The sequence below is a fragment of the Mercurialis annua genome, linkage group LG5 (genome assembly GCF_937616625.2).
Source record: "Mercurialis annua linkage group LG5, ddMerAnnu1.2, whole genome shotgun sequence".
In the NCBI taxonomy this organism is placed as follows: Eukaryota; Viridiplantae; Streptophyta; class Magnoliopsida; order Malpighiales; family Euphorbiaceae; genus Mercurialis; species Mercurialis annua.
The window spans coordinates 45,841,809-45,860,631 of NC_065574.1; the positions used below are offsets into that span (position 1 = coordinate 45,841,809).

Below are 18,823 nucleotides of genomic sequence, written 5' to 3' on the forward strand. Positions count from 1 at the left end.
CGATGAATTGTGACGTAGAGAAATTGCATGTAAATTACGAATTAGTCTCGTGTGAGCTTTTGGATACGACCACAAAATGAATTCTATAAGGACAGGATTCGAAAAACCTCACATGAAATTAAGTTATCCTATAATAAGCATAAAGATCGATGTATCAAAGGTGTTATGAAATTATTCGAGTAACGTGACTTCAGATTTTAAATTCTATGACGAATTTTTATAAGAAGGGAAAAATGTAACACCTCGTAATTTTTAATTATAAAAATAGACCACGTGTCAAGATTCTTATTAGCCGGGAGTACGTAAATTAAATCTAATCATAAATTTAATTTATAAGTGTCCTTAAATGTGAATAGTAATTATAGGATTTTAAAATTTAAATTTGGGAATTTAAATTTTAATAATCAAATTTGAACAGGATTAAGAAAGCTTAGAAAATTCAAATAAAATAATTGATAAGTCCTAAGTGAATATTTTTAATGTAAATATTTTCGAAATAATTTTAAGAAGTTATCGTTAAAATTTTATGAAATTTGGACGTAGTTTTTATTTCAAGTGGGACTGATCTGGATCGAATAAATTTTCAAAAAATTATTAGAAAAAAATATAAGTCTCATGCGAATAAAAAAGTTTTATATTTTATTGGATTTTAAGTAAAATTTCGCGAAATTATGAATTCGTTTTATAATTAGGTGCCGACGATAATTTTGGTTAAAATGCTTAATTGAGCTAGGGGTCAAAGTGGCCATTTGACCATTTATTAGATAAATGGACAAACGTAGTGCAAACGGAAATAAGTAATTCATTTCTTTTCTTCCCTTTTTTGGCTCTGTTTTGCGACTCAGAGAACGAAACAAATTAGGATTTCACAGCGGGTCCCCAAGGGGTACTTCTAGGGGCTTTTGCCCTAGCCAGTTTGACGTATTTTTATTGATCTGAGAATGTTTTGAACTAAACATCTGAGTTTGTATTTAACGGACCGTTAAACATAAACGAGGACATTCGAAAGTTTATAAAAGATTTCAAAAGAGAAGTAATCGGATTATCAAAACGTCACGACGTTTAATTAAGCAATACATTAATCAAGTCGATCAATGATAATAAAAAAAGAATAGTAAGTGTATACCAAGAATTGTATTAAAGTTTGAACGAGAATTTCAATATCGGGATTGCGTCTAAGTTATTTTTGTATACGGGAGTTGTGTCTAAGTCTATCATTTATATGATACGACTAATTTAGAAATTCAATGTCTGATATTGTTTTGACGTTTGAATTCCAACTAGATAAGATGAGTGTCGATTTACCAAGTCAAGACACCTAGATGTTTGACTAGTAGGTGTAGACACCTATTTTCCGAACAGGTAAAAAATGATAAGGGATCGACGTGTCCAATGATGATTTCCAGAGAAATCAGTCCGGGTGACGAGCTATCGATTTGCTTGTTGGAATCTAAGCGAGCGAAATCTGCGCATAGCTGTAAACTTGGAGGATCAAAACGTATCTAGCCGCAAATAGCCTATAAAAGTCTAAAGAGATCGTAGTCTAAGTCTAGAAATTGGACTAATTGTAATATCTTAAAAATTTATGAGCCAATTTACAAGTTTTGCGGACTAAAATCGACCATAACCAAACCTATAGGGTCTTAGTAGCCTTTTTTAACACTTTCATGCACAAAATTACACTTTTAGCACCTTATTACTTAGCCATCAAATCATAATACGAATTTAATTAATTAAATAGAGTTTAAAGATAATCCTAATGCTTCATGACATATCCCTTATCAATTTAAACCCTAGAAGACTGTAAACTAAACCTAGGTTACTCATTCCCTTATAAATACTATTGTTAACTCACCGAGTGAGAGGTCGGACCAAAAACACAAAACCCTAGAAGCTAGATTTAGAACTCCCCTAAAGAAACCTTAGCCGGATCTTCACTCACACACACACACACACACACAAATCACATCAAATTCTAGTCCCTAAAACACTAAACTACCCTTTGATTCTCCAAGAACGCAACCTGCACAAACTCGAAGCTGGATTCCGCATCCACTTCGCCAGCAAACGAGACAATAACTTATACCAGTAATTTTGAGGACCCTCTATATTCCTTGTACTACTTTTTTATGTATTATGTTCATATTTGCTGAATATTTGTGAGCTAGGATGCATGATTAGGTTATTTTCACTATATTTGCCATATTTGCCATAATTGCCAAATTATGTGCTTTTATGATATTGCCATGAAAATCGGTGACATTCATGTTAATAGCTACATTAATGTGTTTTAAATCTTTAATTTCAGAAATCCGTACAATTAAATCACTTAGGATGCATGTTTAGGTGATTTTTAGCTGATTTGTCAAAATTTGCTTAATCTGCAAATTGCTATAATTTGCTAATTTTGATGTTATAAATCACCTTTAAATACTCATTACTTGCTTTATTTGTATTCTTTGATCTTTTCTATGCATGTTGGACTATTTTTGCATGAAAAACGGACTCAAAAACGAGCTGAACGAGCTAAAAACGCTAAAAACGAATGCTACAAAGTGCTGCTGCTACTGCCCACAATGCCTCCACCGCCGCCTCAGACTGGTAGTGCCGCCAGAACAAAGTGGCGGCGCCGCTACCCCACACTGCCGGCGCCGGCAGTCTCACAAGCGCCGTGTTCGTCGTTCTTCAGCTTCCCAGATCTCTAGACTTCGATTTAGGTTTCTAGGCTTGTTTGGGCTTGGAATTAGGCCCAGTTTAGACACAAAAATGGGTAATTTTATGTACTTTAATTATCCTCACTATGACGGGCCAGACCCAATATAAAACGGACCCCGAAGTCCACTAATGTACCATAAAGTATAAACCGAGTCCAAGAGCCCGAGGCCCGCAAACCCAACAACTTTCAGAGTAGATTCTGGGTTCACCAGAATTTGGAATCAACCGCGGTATAAACCGACTGAATCGTATCGACGAGACGGACAACTTTCTTGTTCTAACCGAAAGCCACTTCTGACCACACTAACGGTCAAACCCGCGCGAGTGCTAGACACTCAGAAAGTCAACGAGGTTTAAAAGTATCTCTAACCTTGTATGTATACCAACTGTACGTAGGCCAATCGATACTGTTTATTGCTTTCCAAAAGCATATCAATTAGCCGGTTAAAGGACTAATCACATAAGTTATCCAAATAATGCAATTTCAGCCAGTCACTTAGACATTTTAGGACTACCACAAAAAAGTAGTAACGGTTGTATAGGTTATTCAGGATCACCTAATAAAATCAATCCCACTTAGACATTCGGTTTTAGGCTTTGTGCAATACATCCATACCAGCCAGACTTATGCTATTTTCTAAAAATCGTTGGATTTAGATGTATGCTCAGGAGGACTTACTACTTGTTTTGCTTGCCCAGTCCAGATCGAGTCATATGCACGTCCAACGTGTTTATCGCTTTTTATACCTGTTTATTTCCAGCTTTCATATCCTATGAACTGCATATACTGTTGAGATGAGATTAAAACGGATATGTCCAGTAAATGAAGCCGGTAACAGATAAGCCAAGCACATGAGTCTCTGAGAGGTCCACGAACCCTAGTCTTTGGTCCGATGCACGGTAATCTTACCCATAAGCGAGTAAAGTTACCTAGTCGGTTAAAAGGCATTTTCTAGTTGAACTAGATGCCGACTCCATTTTTTAAAATCCATTTTCAGATCGAGAAGTCAGTCATAAGTCTTGGGCGAGTAGCTCCCGAACCCCGCTCCACTCATAGTGGGTTACCAGGAGCAGATGTCTTGGGGAAATATCGGTTCTGTGAGTTTATATTATTTTTATTTTTAAATATTTAGATTTAAACTATTTTAAATTATAAATCGCACTAGTATGAATTGAACCAATAAAGATCCATTAGAATGAGCTTCCTATTTGGTGGCAATAAGATTGTGTGATCATAATTACTGATATTATATTAAGATTGTGATTGGTGTAGTGACATGAATAATGTTATTAAGTCAAATGACAATAGAAATTTTCACGGTCTAGACTTAACGGGTAACCCTGAGGCGATGGAAAGTTCACGGCCCATTTACCCAATACAGAATTGTGACAACCGTTCTGTATCAAACTATGGTGTGCGTATTGTGTTCATACTATAGTTTGTCTGATAGGGAAATTATGGATTAGGATTTCATCTGAACCAGTTATTTGGTGATACTTTTTATATAAAATTTCTTATATCCTATTTTAATATTCAACTGTAAACTTATAGACTCACCCAGAAATATTTATATTTCTGACCCCGTTATTTTTTCCCTTTCAGGTTTATCGAGTTACGAGGTCAGGCTTCTATAATAATTTTGAAAGTCAATGTTAACTTTAACTCTAGAGCTGCAAGTAGTTGGGTATCAGGAAATTTATTTTTCTGTTTTTAGTAGTTCATTATATTTTGATTCTAATTTTAACTATTGTAAATGTATAAGTTTCAAAAGCTGCGATATTTTATAAAAGACAAGTTGTTTACCAGTATCAAATGTTTTATACTGGTTTATGATATTACAAAGGTTTAGGTATTGTTTTGAAACAAAGCGGACTAAGTTATAAGGCAAGTAGCACCCTAGTTTTCAGTGTTGAAACAGGAAAGCCTATGTTTTGAGGCCAAAGAGTTACGCTCTAGTTTTCAGAGTTACAATACCGGTTTTCAAAAAAGTGTTTACGTTAAATCAAAGAAAATATTTAGAAGTTTTTTTCTGAAAACATATCATATATGCTATATGGTGTTGAATTGCAAAATATTCATAGTTGTTTTAGGCTTATTACGGGTTTTAGAGCTACCACTCTCATTCCCTAGCATTGGTCTCGGCTCGAGATTTTGAGTCATGACAAGAAGAGTTTTGAATATTCTACCTTGAAAATTAAGCATATTTCCTTGAGGGCATTTCAGGAATTAGCTTGGCAAATTCCAGCTCAATAGACAGAATCGGCGTGAAAGTGTACTCCAACCTGACCACACAGACTGCAGTCACTAGCAAACATAATTATCAGTGTACCTTTGTCAGCCTGAGTCACTAGCAAACTAAATGTTATAAACCTAGTATGCCCGCTCATAATTTGATAAGCTCATCCATTTATCATATTGCACACCCTATATTATGGATAAGAATTGAAGGCAAATGACACAACCTTTATTCTAGAATATTCTATCCACTTTATAAAAGAAGTCTTCAAATATTATATTGGGTGTGGGATGTGAGAACATCAAAACACCACTAAAAGGAGCTTCATCTTCGGTTTCTCTCTCTATCTTTAGGGGTTTATCTTATATTAAATGAGAGAGTAAACACCACCATTTTGTATGTAGTTGTGAGAATGTTTCAAGCACCTTGTAAGAATAGCTTGTAGGAAGCAGATTATTTTTGGGTAGAATTAGGTTATGACTTGTTAGTTGTTGGAGCTAATAAAAACCAGTGGTCCAGGGAGAAGATTAGTTTTGGGTGAAGCTGAAGATGTAACCTGGTAGTTATTGGTGCTAACGAAAACTAGTGGTTCATGAAACATGTTAGTTCTGGATGAAGCTGAAGTTGTAACCTGGTAGTTGCCGAAGCTAACGAAAACCAATAATTTAGGGAGCAGATTAGTTATGGATAACTGAAGCTGTAGCCCGTTAATTTAGTGGAACTAATGAAAACCAGTGGTTAGGGAGCAGATTCTTTTTGGGTAAAGCTAAGGTTGTGAACCTATTAGTTTGCTGGAGCTAATGAAAACCAGTGAGAAGGGAAATATACTAGATTCTTGGTAGAATTAGGGTTGTATCATTTCGAGGTTTATCTCTAGCCCGTAATAGAGATTGAAGTGCGATTAAATAATTAAGGACGAGGTCTTTAAGGAGTGGATGTAGACAAGGTTGTTGAATCACTATAAATATAGTGTTCTTTCCTTATGCTTTCAGTACTGTTTCATAAGCTTATTGTTTTACTAGCTTACTGTTTTACAAAATGAATTTTCAAAAGACCTTAAATGATTTATACAATTACTCTAAAATGCTTTATAAGTTCTATTAGTTTGGATTATTAACTTACTAAAGAATTTATCAAAATAATTTTCTAAAAGATTTTAGTTGGCTTGTAATTGATTAGCTTTTGAAAGTTTTCTGATCAATCTGCTTGTTAAGTATTTCATTATATTAATTCATAAAAAAGTATTTTATTATATTAATATTTCGTAAAAAAAATTAAAGTCTCAATTCACCTCCTCCCTCTTCCCTGTTAAGCTATTGTAAGACACAACAATATATATAAAATTAATCTTGGACGAGAAATAAATCGTAGCAAATCTTATTTTTCTCTTCCCGTTTGCATTTTTTTATTTCATGTGATTATACATATTTTTTATTTAGTTCAAATGAGTCGCGACTATATTTATCAAATATTTAAAAAATAATGGATCAAATTAACAAGATGTAAAGATCATAGTACATTTTGTAAAATATTATAATTATGGGTCGATAAGTAGAATTTGCCTTATTAAATTAACTGAAAATTAGGCAATAATTGAAATAGTTATTGTGTATTAGTGATTTTAAAATATACTATAAAATTAATTAAATGAGAAAGATAATTTACAAAGAGAAGAAAGAAGCAAATTTCTCCACTTCGTTGACGGCTTCACCAGCATTTATGTCACCTACCAACAGGATGACTCAGTACTAATGCACGTGCGGTGTATCACGTGATGAATCCCAGGTGGAAATTAGATTATTATAGGCTACAGTAACGTACGTATGTAACGGAGCTGCAAGAGGCTCAGCTTATAGAAGCCTACACTGGACAGTATAATCTGATGCCGTAATGTGGGCCCTGTAAGATCCTTCAGGATTTGTTATAAGAATAGTGCTCCGGTACATTAGTTGTACGCTGATATCGCCATTTTCAAGTGGACCCCTGTCCTGATTGCATAGAGATGGACGGTTATGAATTTGTGATTGTAACTGTAGATGAAATGTAGATTGTTATACTAAAATGGGGTATTTTCATGATATTTTTATTTCTGTTTAAGAAAAAACAAACATAAATTTTATTGTTATTTCAAGTGTATTTGTTAACACCTTTTTTAAAGAAATATCTGAATTTTTATATCTAATCTGATATATAGTACAAGTGTAAAATAAATTGACCACCTTTATTTTTTTTTTAAATTTATTGTCGATAAAAAAATCTGACGTCTTTTTCCTTCCAAATATAATGCTCTAATTGACACAAAAAATACCTTATCTTATTTTTTTCTTGTCGATTCCGGTTGTCGAATCAACAAAAATACACCGAATTTTCACATTCGTGATAGATTTGCAAAAAGAAATGAAAGATAGTAATTTTATTTTGCACTTTTTAAAGGATATAATTAAAATAAAAAAACGTATAAAAATGATAATTTTATATGAAATTAACCCTTTTTTTAATTTAGATGTGATCCATGATTATTTTTTATGTCTCTCTAATCAAATGATCAAAAAGATATTTATTATTTACTAACTCTTTATTTTCTATCATTTGATGAGTTGATTCATGGACCGGCTAAATAAAAAAATTTCATGTTATAAAATTTTAACATTTTAATAAATAAATATAAAGTATTCAAATATGAATCGATTATTAAACTATATACTCACAACAAAAATATAGTTGTTTTTAAACAAACAAGAAAAATATATAAATTTTTTTATTTAGAGTTTTATAGAATAATTAGAAAAAAAATTACACCAGTGATTAAGCAAAATTATTTAATTTAACCGATCCATTTTGATTAAATTTATTCAATAATTAAAATATTTAAAATTTTAATTAATTAAATATCGTATAGTATAAATGATTATTTAATGTATGTGTATCGATTTAACGGATTAACGATCAGTTTAGTTTGATTATAAAAATAAAATAATTTAATTTTTGGTAAAAAGTGTCGGTTATCAACAATTATTGTCGAATCAAGAAAATCCGCGGGATGTAATAAGAGTAGAAGTAAGAATTAGCTTGTGAAGAGTACTCGTATTGACCATAGACCCTGCTGCTATGTCATGTGTGCACGACTCCAATTACTAGCTGCCAATGCCAATTACAACTACTCTCTAATTTATTCAATAAAACCTCATCTTGGTCTTTTAACTTGAATAAAATTAAAATAATCCAGATTATAACTTTTTTTTTTGTTTTGTCAATTTTAAATCAATTTAAATGGTACAATAAAATATATTAACCGTCCATCTCTATGACTTCAAAAAAAAATTACGTTTCCGATCAATTCCAACCTAGGCGACGCATAAATCCGTCAGTGAGTGGTTCCAAATTATTGATATTAAATCACAAATCGGAAGGTCAAAATGAACCTTAAGAAAGTCATTATTAGAATGTGTTTGTGCAAGAAATCAAATTATTGATATTGAATCACAAATCTCATACTCTGTTACTATTAAAAATTCATCCTCTTCACTTAATATTTGGTTCTGTATACTACAGCGTGCCACTAATTTTCAGTGTTTTTAGAGAATACCTTTTGACTTTGTCAACACTGTAAACTGGAAGTTATAAGTTTTGTCTTGTGAATGGATCCAACTGAAAAAATGTGAAAGAGTATGTAGCAAGATTTTTGACACTTGACTGCTCATTTACTGTACCTTTTAGCTCACTATGCCAAGCTAGCTCAAATTGCCCCTCTTTTATTTTGTTCCACTTTTCCTGTTCCCTCCTCAATACACAAATTGAATCATCATTCCTGGGCACTCAATTTGATATCAAAAACATTTTAGAGTTATGAGATTTTGGATTTTTTTTAGCAGAAATCAATTTTTTTTGGATAATACATCAATTTTTTTGGATAATATAATGCATAAATATTTACTCCAGTAATATATGTAATTTTCCTATAAAAAATTATTTATAAAAAATAATGCGACTCTATCATTAATTTATACTCTCAACAATTAATATACACATTTAAAAAAATTTAATAAATAAAATATAATATTACTATTATACTCTCATTATATTAAATACATTAAATTTTTAAAAATGGAGAAAGAGACATTATTGAAGAGGGTAAAAATTATTAATTAAAAAAACATACTGTATTAAGAACATTATGTTGATTAGATTGAAAAAATAAGCAAAAATATAGATACTTAGATATTGATTTTAGTAATTTACTTTTTCCCTCTCAATATAATTATCTATTTTTTTTAAATAATATCTTCCATTTTAATAAATAACAATCTTTAATTTTTTTTATATTTTCCTAATTTAAAGTTTATTATTTATTGTCGGTATTTCAAAAAAGAAACAATTAAGAAAGATTTGTACTCTATATCATAATAAGATAAAATATTTACAAACATTTTATTTTTGAATTCATATTTACAAACATACTACCTTATATTTCTCTTTATAAGAATATTTATTATATTTCTAAAAATATTACCTTATCTCTTTTATTAACAAATATATTATTTTTCTCTTTTTTTATCTTCTCCATCCAAATCCTAATTTTATTTTCTCTTTTAGATTTTTGAAATCCTAATTCATATTTTTTTTCTACTTCTTCCATTAATGGCCACCATCCTAATTAAATTTCATTTTTCAAACCACACATCCACCATCTTCTACTGCCACCATCGCTCTTCCCTACGCCGCCGCTCTCCTCTCACGCCGTCGCTCTCCCCTTATATCGCCGCCGCTTTTCCTCACGTCGCTGTTACTGTTATAGTTAATAAAAAATTTCGGAAAGTTAACTTTCCGGTAAATATAATTCCTAAAAAGTTAATTTCTCAAAGATTTTGATAAATATTGCTTGTGTTAATTTTTACTTCACATGAAGTACGGGGTTGATGTTAATATAGTATATTATAACTTTAATTAAAAGACAAAAATATCCTTTAATAATCTTTAAATTGTTAAACAAATAAGTATTGTGTTTTTCAAATAGAGCAATAAATATTTTAAATTATTGCTTATTAACTCGTATCTTACGATTCAAGTACTATCTGCGATGGCCCGACATAGAACATGATTTCTATGGTAAAACATGGACATAAATTTCTATGCTAAAACATAAATATATTTTGATCGCACCTTATAAACTTTAAAAGCAAAAACTAAACAACCGGTAGAATTTAACCGAACTGAAAACCATAATTCCTTACTATTAAATGAGTATAAAATCTTGAACGAACCCAGAAAATAAATCATGATTAATTAAGAAATATGAAGTTGAAGCTCAAACGATTGCAAAATAATCTTAAAATAAAAATCAACGAGCGAAAAGACGATAATTTTCGGTAAGCCGTAGATTACCATTTCCCGCCTTCAAAACCCAAAAAAACTGAATTTTCTCTCTTTAGACAATTTTTAGTCAAAAATAGGTATTAGTTAGGGATTGAGGGACATCCCTATCGTAACAATAAACATAAATGTCAATCAAAATTAAGTTAACAACAGTTTTTATTCTATTTTTACATTAATCTAATTTTGAATCCTTCCCATTGCCCACATGCTTTCTTTTATCATGGAGTATCATTTAAGCTACTCTAAATCCATATGAATTACCCTTCACAATAGCATCCTCCAAAATTCAACGGTCCCGATTTGACATAGCAACCTACGTGTATTATCAAGCCGAGCCAACCCAGCTGAGCCAACTTCAAGGACCCCACAGAATTAAAATACTTTTTAACCGCAGTTAAAATAATCAAAAGGTTAAAAAAGTTAAATCCCCGATGTAAATAAATATAAACATCTCTGGCGCTCACTTGTTTTCAAGTTTCTCTTCTCTCTCTCGAGCCTCGCGTTTATTTAAATATTCAATTGTTTACAAACGAAGAACAATCGGACCGGAACCGGGACCGGAATCGGAATCGAAATCGAACCGAAGGTTTTTGCTAATGACGGTGTTTTACGGCGGAAAGCAGGTGGTTCCGGTTGACTACGAGGCGGAAGTTTCACAGCGGCTTCTAGAAGCATGTCAAACCGGCGATCTTAGATCGGCGCTTGAATGCATCGGCGATGAGTATGTTGACGTGAACTTTGTGGGAGCAGTTACGTTGAAATGTAGGAAAAGTGAGGTCGTACTACGCGATGAATCGCCGAGCGAAGTTAGTTTTTACTACGAAGAGATTAAAACTGACGTCACGCCTCTGTTCATTGCTGTTCATGCTGGAAATGTTGCTCTTGTCAAGAAATTGCTGGTAAATGCTTCCGTTTTGTATTTTAATTTGAACTGTTTTATTCATGTTGTCGTTTTATGTTCATTTCTGATCGTTTTGGTCTTAGAGCTAGTATTGTTTCCGTTTTGTAAAAAAATTGCAAAAATTGACTCACCTCATTTGAATTTTGAATTCCTGTCAATTGTACCAAACGAGATTAAAAAGCTTTACAAATTGCATATGTTTTTTTTTTTCAATTTTGTTTTTCTTTTTAGCAGTCCTGTTAATTGAAAAATGAGATGTTTGTAAAAATGAAAATTTTGTTTAACAGCTTTAATTTGTTTTAAAGTGCCTGGTAAATTAAATTTCTGAGCTCATAAACTTGATGTTTTCTTTTTAAATTAAATTTGTTTCTTTTTAGCTTTTGCTTTTTTGATAAAAATATACTACTATATGCTAAGAATTTAAGGTTCTGCAGAGATTTTCTTTGAATGTTAAAGCTGAATTTATATTATTAATGACTTCAATTAAAAAGATTCATTGTGTTAATGTCGGTCCCATAATGTTTTGAAGGTCTTGAATAGGAACTTTTCACCTTGTTCATTTACTGATTCCAAAGTCTTCATATGATTCAAGTTCCATCTTAGGTGTTGATTTTTTTTACTTTTAAAGCTGAGAAATTTCATAAAATTCAGTTCTTTAGTGTTTTCATAAAGTTCAAAGTATTTCCTGAGATTTTTAGTTTTTAATTTTTACACAAACTTTATAGCCAAAGAAGAATGAGGTTTTTGATTTCGGTTGGTCAAATTTGGTGATCCTCCCCTGCCCCATAAGTCCCATTGTAGTCAATATTTGTCGGAGCATTCCCATTCTGCTGTACGCATTGATGTGATTGTGATAGTTTTTTGTGATAAAATTAGCAGTTCATATATCAATTTTCTTCTCCAAGATATTTAACCACGTCTTTTCTTTCTGGCATTTTTCATGTTATTGTTATTTGATTTGACTGCCTGTATCCGGCTTATATATTTTCAAGTTTATTTGCATATTAAGTCTAAACTTTTCCTTTTTTAAAATGTCACATGACGCATCTTAATTTTTTGTGTTTTTGCATTGTGTAGTCTATTGTCGTTTTTCACCAAAAATTATGCTAAAAATGTGTAAAAAATGGTATAAACCGGTGCTATGAAATGAAAATATGCTACACAATGATAACAATTAAAAGATTGGATGTGTGATGTAACATTTTAAAAACTGAGATTAAATCCCTAGAAACATATAAGGTCGGAATTTAATATGAAAATTACCCTATTTTTAATGTTAAAACCTAAATTATGCTGGCGCAGATCTGCTTTGTTGAATTTATTCATAATTCCTGATATCATTGGAGTGTGAAGTTAGGAAATAAATTTTACAAGGACCCGGCTGTTTGCTTGCGTATAACTGCTAATTTTATCTACACCATTTATTACTTTTTTTCTATGCACTAGATGACATATGGGAGTGTGCTCTATCAGTAAAGCCGAGGCCAGATATTTAAAATATACTGAATTTACCTAACAGAGATTTTGCCTGCAAGGCCCATATCCTGCTGTCTCTGACCTCTGGTCGGTGCCTCAAGTACATAAGAGTACACATGCATCCCCTTTCCTTTATATTAGCGAATTCTACTATTTATTTCTTGAATGTCCCATACCTATGTGACAATCACATCAGTACTTCTCTCAATGTTTGTGTCTGTATGGTCATGATTTCCTGTACTTACTGAAGAATTCAGCCTGTTTAATATGGTATTCATATTGTCTTGTTCCTATAATTATTGATCATCACAATTTAATTGAAGAACATGACTTCCTGTACCTGCAGAAGAATCCAACTTGCTTAACTTGGTATTAGTTTTGTCTTGTTCCTATTAAGTGAAAGAAAGAAACAAAAAACATGGTTTAAGCTCATGATGTCAGCTATTAAGTCTTATCATAGAAATAACAAAGAAAATAAGTGATAACACTTAATATTTCCAAGATGCTTAATAAGTTGGGTGCCAATGACAGAGTGCAGGGGCAGACGTGAACCAGAAACTATTCAGGGGCTTTGCGACAACAGCAGCAGTGAGGGAGGGCCATTTAAAGATACTGGAGATTTTAATCAAAGCTGGGGCATTTCAGCCAGCATGTGAAGAGGCTTTGGTAGAGGCGAGCTGTCATGGACAGGCAATGCTAGTGGAACTGCTCATGAACTCTGATTTGATCAGACCCCATGTTGCTGTACATGCCCTTGTCACTGCATGCTGTAGAGGATTTGCAGATGTTGTAGACATTCTAGCACAGGTAAGAGAACATGCGGCTAATTTATCATTTTAAATTTCATAGACTATTTGGCTCTAGTTTTAGATGAAAATAGGTGTTATGGAAGCTGCTCAATCGGTCTACTTTGTGTCCGTTGACTTCTAGCCTGGTTAACTTTTAAGGTTTTGCATATCTGCTTGCATTCTTGTTTACTGACGTTTTTTCTTGTTTATTTACAGTGTGATGTAGATGTAAATATGACTGAGAGAGCGTTGTTGCTGTCATCAAAGCCTTCTCTGCACACAAATGTCGACTGCACTGCACTTGTTGCTGCTGTTGTCAGCAGACAAGTGGCCGTTGTCCATATGCTGCTTAAGGTGTGTTTTTCATCTTTTAAGTAATAGTTTGAATTTTGAAAATCAGATTTGTGCTTTTACTGATGATGATAAGATTAAAACACGTGCCCTGAGATGTGGGAAATCTGATGGAGCTTCAGATAATAAAGTTGGTCTGAATAGTGATTTCCTCTTTGTTTATCCGTCTAAATTTTCTTTTGATCCTTCTCTTCAATAATTTCAGTTTTATTTTCAATAATTGATAAGTTTGAGTGAAATCAAATTGTTTTATCAGAATGGCGCCAGCACAGATGTTAAAGTGAGCCTAGGGGCATGGTCATGGGACACAATTACCGGAGAAGAGTTTCGAGTGGGTGCTGGACTTGCCGAGCCCTATTCTATTACCTGTTTGGCAGTGGAGTATTATGAAATTACTGGTTCCATATTGCGCATGCTACTTAAAAATTTCTCCCCTAATGCTGCTCACTTTGGGAGAACACTCCTTCACCATGCCATTCTCTGTGGTAATGCTGGAGCTGTCGATGTACTCTTGAGCTGTGGAGCCAACGTAGAGACCTCTGTCAAAACTAAGAAATCCGAGTTTCGGCCCATTCACATGGCTGCTCATTTAGGTTTATCAACAATCCTGCAATGCCTAATTGACTCAGGTTGTGATTTAAATTCTAAGACAGATACCGGCGATACAGCTTTGATGATAAGTGCAAAATACAGGCATAAAGAGTGTCTGAGAGTGTTAGCCATGGCTGGAGCTGATTTTGGCTTGGTTAATGTTGCTGGTCAATCTGTTTCTTCAATTGCTGAGGCAAATGGGTGGTCTCTCGGTTTCCAGCAGACAGTGCTTGATGTTGTTAGGGCCGGAAAATTTCCCATAACAAGCAATATTACTTTGTTTTCTTCTTTAATGCTTGTAGCTCAAGCTGGTGATGCAGATGCCTTAAAGATGCTGATCACCTTTGAAGCGACTGATCTTGATTATCAAGATGATAATGGTTTCTCAGCAGTTATGCTTGCTGCTTCAAAGGGTCACGTTGAAGCATTTAGGGTTCTGGTTTATGCAGGGGCTGATGTAAAACTTTGTAATAAGGCCGGTGAAACTGCAATCACCTTATCTAAGCTGAACCAAAACCACGATCTATTTGAGAAAGTGATGCTTGAGTTTGCAATCGAAAAGGGCAACTGCTATGCCGGAGGGTTCTATGCATTACATTGTGCTGCTCGTCATGGAGACTTGGTGGCAGTCAAATTGTTGTCGAGCAGAGGTTCGGATGTAAATCTGCCTGACGGGGATGGCTACACACCTCTCATGTTGGCTGCTAAGGAAGGCCATGGGTCTGTATGCAAACTCTTGATTTCACGCGGGGCAAAGTGTGAATTCAAGAATGCCAGAGGCGAAACTGCGCTCTCACTAGCAAGAAAATACCCCGGAATAAAAGATGCAGAAAATGCGATACTCGACGAGATTGCTCGCCAACTGGTCTTAGGAGGTTCCCATGTGAATAAATTCACAAAGAAGGGCAAAGGAGGACCACATAGAAAAGAACTAATAATGCTGGGAGATAGCGGAGTTCTGCGATGGGGAAAGTCCAAACGCAGAAATGTTGTTTGCGAAGAGGCAGAGGTAGGACCGAGCCTTTCTTTTCAAAAGAATAGACGAAAGAGTGGCGATGCGGATATAGCCGGGATTTTCCGGGTGCTGACTAGCAACAACAAGGAGTTGCATTTTGTATGCGATGGCGGGTCGGAAATGGCTGAGCTATGGGTAAGAGGGATAAAACTAGTTACCCGGACAGCCATTTGCAGTTGAGCACAGACTCGAGAGGTGAACTGAGTTGGCTATGTAGTTAGAATTAGAAAGTAAATGTAGATGTTTAGAGGAGTACTTCATCTCGAAGTCGTAGTAACTCTTACATTGTAGAGATTTTGATCTCATTAGCTGTAAATGCCCTTTAATCCTTAGTAAAATTTTAGTTTTTGATTACATGTACAGTTTAGGGGTATTACACTCGCCTAATCCGCATAATCCAACACTAATTAATCTAATCTAATACCCGTATAAATTGTGGGTTAATGAATTAGATCTTATATATGTATATACCACTTATGTTAAAAAATTGTTTTCGAACGACCTTGGTTAGTTTTTTACTTTTTTTTTATTTGTAATAGTTTAATACATTATTTGCAGAATTTTATGCTAATTTTTATTTGGAAGTTTATGGAGTGTATAACTAGGTAGCACGGAAACGGAAAACGGAAACAACACGAAACAGACACGGAGAAACGACAAATTTGTAAAATGAAAGACACGAAATGTGGGAGAAACGTGTAAAACTAGAAAGCAACTAAACTTGCTCTGAATCCTAAGCACGAACAGTCGACGGATCTAGAATCAAAACTTAAATTAAAAACAAATCATCCCCTAACTCTAAGAATAGTAGACACCACATAGGACTAGTATCTTAAACCACAAGGCAAAGTATAATCCAAAGCAATATAATATACAATACATAATCAAGCAACACAAGTTCCCATTTTGAAAAACATAATCCAGATTATAAAATAAATAACTTAGTAAAAACAATAACCTAAGTTAAAATCTAAAGTGGCGAGTCAGCCGAATTATAACAACTTCCAAGCTTCTTCTCACAAATTGGGCGACCCAAGTCTAACCCAAACCAACTATCAACCAAAGTAAAATCAAAGTAAAACCAAAGTTTAAATCCGGAAGACATTTGAATAACCCAAAGTATCGCTTTTGAAAACAAGGGAACAAGGAAACCATCCAATAGTCAAATATGGCAAAATGCCCATCTAGAGTTCGATACAAGTCCCCAAAGGATAAACACATTTAAACAAGCCATAAATCAATATACAACAACCCTTGCATGCTTAATAATAATGTTTGGAATAACACATGTCATAGCAAAACATTTAGAATCCATTAACATGCTTTGCACAAAATAAAGCCAACAAAGCATTCGTAACACTTATCCCAAAAGGGATCTAAACATGCATCGCCAAAACAACACGTCTTAGATCAGTTTACATACATGCCATAATCAATAATATGAAAATAATTCAGATCTTAAGTCATTACAAATCCATAGACAAAACGTTTTAGCATAAAACTAGCTAGTATCGCAAACTAAGCCAATATGAACCAACAGAAAAGGAATCAACATTGCAATTCCTTATAAATCAGTAGTACATCTCATATAAAATAAAATATCATTTTAATTCAGATGCTATCTCATGCCAAAAACACCAATTTAAATAATAGCGCAATTTCACTAGAAATTGCCTAACATGCCAAAACATACGCCTAAGGTTCCAAAAATATAACAACTGATTATAAACAATAATAACATCATTTTAATCATCCTAGAATAGTAGGTACATCATCTCAAAATAATAAAGCGATAACAATGTTTATAACCCATGAATTCACCATTTTTACGTAAAATCGTCTAACACAAATTATTACATGAAAAGTGTTTGATAAATCTCAGTAGTTAAAATCAGTAACCCAATATATATATTCAATTAATATCAAGTCAAATCAGATCCAACATCAACGCAAAACAACAATTCAAATCGAACTCATAAAATATTAGAATTAACCCGAACATTGATTTATCATGGCCAATAGTTTTCAATTCATGTAACATCAGAATATACATGTCCTTAACATCATTTTATTCATACCAAATCAGATTATAAATCACAACCCATCATTCATATGGTTTAATCATGCAATTTTACACAACAATCGTACAACAACGAAACCATAAATCAAAAGGAGAGAACCCAATATCTAAATATGAAAAATTAGATTCTAATAGAGGTATTAAACAAAGGTATGAAGGTTTGGACCAAAATCAAACGATTCAGCAAACCACCAACGAAGAACACGTACGCACAAATCACTTAAATCACTTAGATTTTGCAAATAGAAGATTAAATCACGTTGTAATTGATAGGAATCACACTTAGAAATTATAGAATTATGAAATAGAGTATGTTCAGTGTATAAGATTGTTTTTAGGGTTTAGGTATGATTGGAGATAATGTGGCTCGAGTAAAGGGTATATTTATAGACATACAGGAATGCTGTCAGCAGCATGTCACGCTCGCGATCTAAATATGTCACGCCCGCAACTCTAAAAAAAAATCCAACCGACCAGAGTTCAGTAAATCCTCTGAGGAACAACATATCCAAATGGCAGCCTGATCGACGGTGCAATTGGGAGATATGGACAATTTACTAAAGTATGAACGATTTGAGAAGCACACAAACACACCTACCATAATTATCCGGAAACGAATCAAATCAAGGTCGAATACCCGCACGACACATGTGACACATATAAAATACAAAAACTGTTGTATAATTCAGAGAAATGAACAGAGTGTTTTTGCTTTGAGGCATGAAAAAATGTTTCATTGAGCTAAAGTATATTTCGCTATTTTCAGCGTATACCCCAGGATACAACTAAGCCCTCTACTTATTCAAAAGTAGGATCAGAAGTAACAGTGTAAAATCTCTGATACGATTTTCGTATCCCCACTAATCCAGCTAACCATGATTAAAATTTAAGTTAAAATGAATGTAGACATAAAACAGGAACAATTCAAGTTAACAGAAATTAGATAGTGCAGATTAAAATTAAAACGTGGGTTAAAGGTAAGTGAAATGTTTGTTCCGAAAATATTGGTGATAACCAAAACAAATTTTTACTTGGTCAAATATGGGCTTTCTGAGATAAGGTTTTAATTATAATTAATTAAAAAATATAATTATAATTTCGGGCAACAAAAAATTTAGTCAAGACTCGGACTGAGTCCACTTGATTTCAATCATGGGACGATGACAAAAATACCTAAAATTTTAAAAATATTTACAAAAGTACCTGTAAACTTTTTTTATTTACAAAAATACGACTGATTTAAAATTAATTACAAAAGTATCAAAAAATGAAAATTAATTACAAAAGTACGATTTG

At 33.2% G+C, this 18,823-nt stretch overlaps 1 protein-coding gene across 1 annotated transcript; it reads left to right on the forward strand.

The window, feature by feature from the left end:
• Window positions 1-10,784: 10,784 nt before the first annotated feature.
• LOC126683225 (uncharacterized) lies at window positions 10,785-15,801 on the forward strand. Its single transcript, XM_050379075.2, has 4 exons — window positions 10,785-11,224; window positions 13,234-13,509; window positions 13,707-13,844; window positions 14,098-15,801. Exons 1-4 carry the CDS (start codon window positions 10,922-10,924, stop codon window positions 15,625-15,627), a joined length of 2,247 nt encoding a protein of 748 aa, XP_050235032.1. The 5' UTR covers window positions 10,785-10,921; the 3' UTR covers window positions 15,628-15,801.
• Window positions 15,802-18,823: the final 3,022 nt, after the last annotated feature.

Bases quoted from the DNA above. Each gene is read 5' to 3' on its own strand.
- LOC126683225 (XM_050379075.2), top strand. From the start codon at position 10,922: ATGACGGTGTTTTACGGCGGAAAGCAGGTGGTTCCGGTTGACTACGAG. The intron at 13,510-13,706 runs GTAAGAGAACAT...GTTTATTTACAG, and splicing joins TTGTAGACATTCTAGCACAG to TGTGATGTAGATGTAAATAT. The intron at 13,845-14,097 runs GTGTGTTTTTCA...TTGTTTTATCAG, and splicing joins TTGTCCATATGCTGCTTAAG to AATGGCGCCAGCACAGATGT.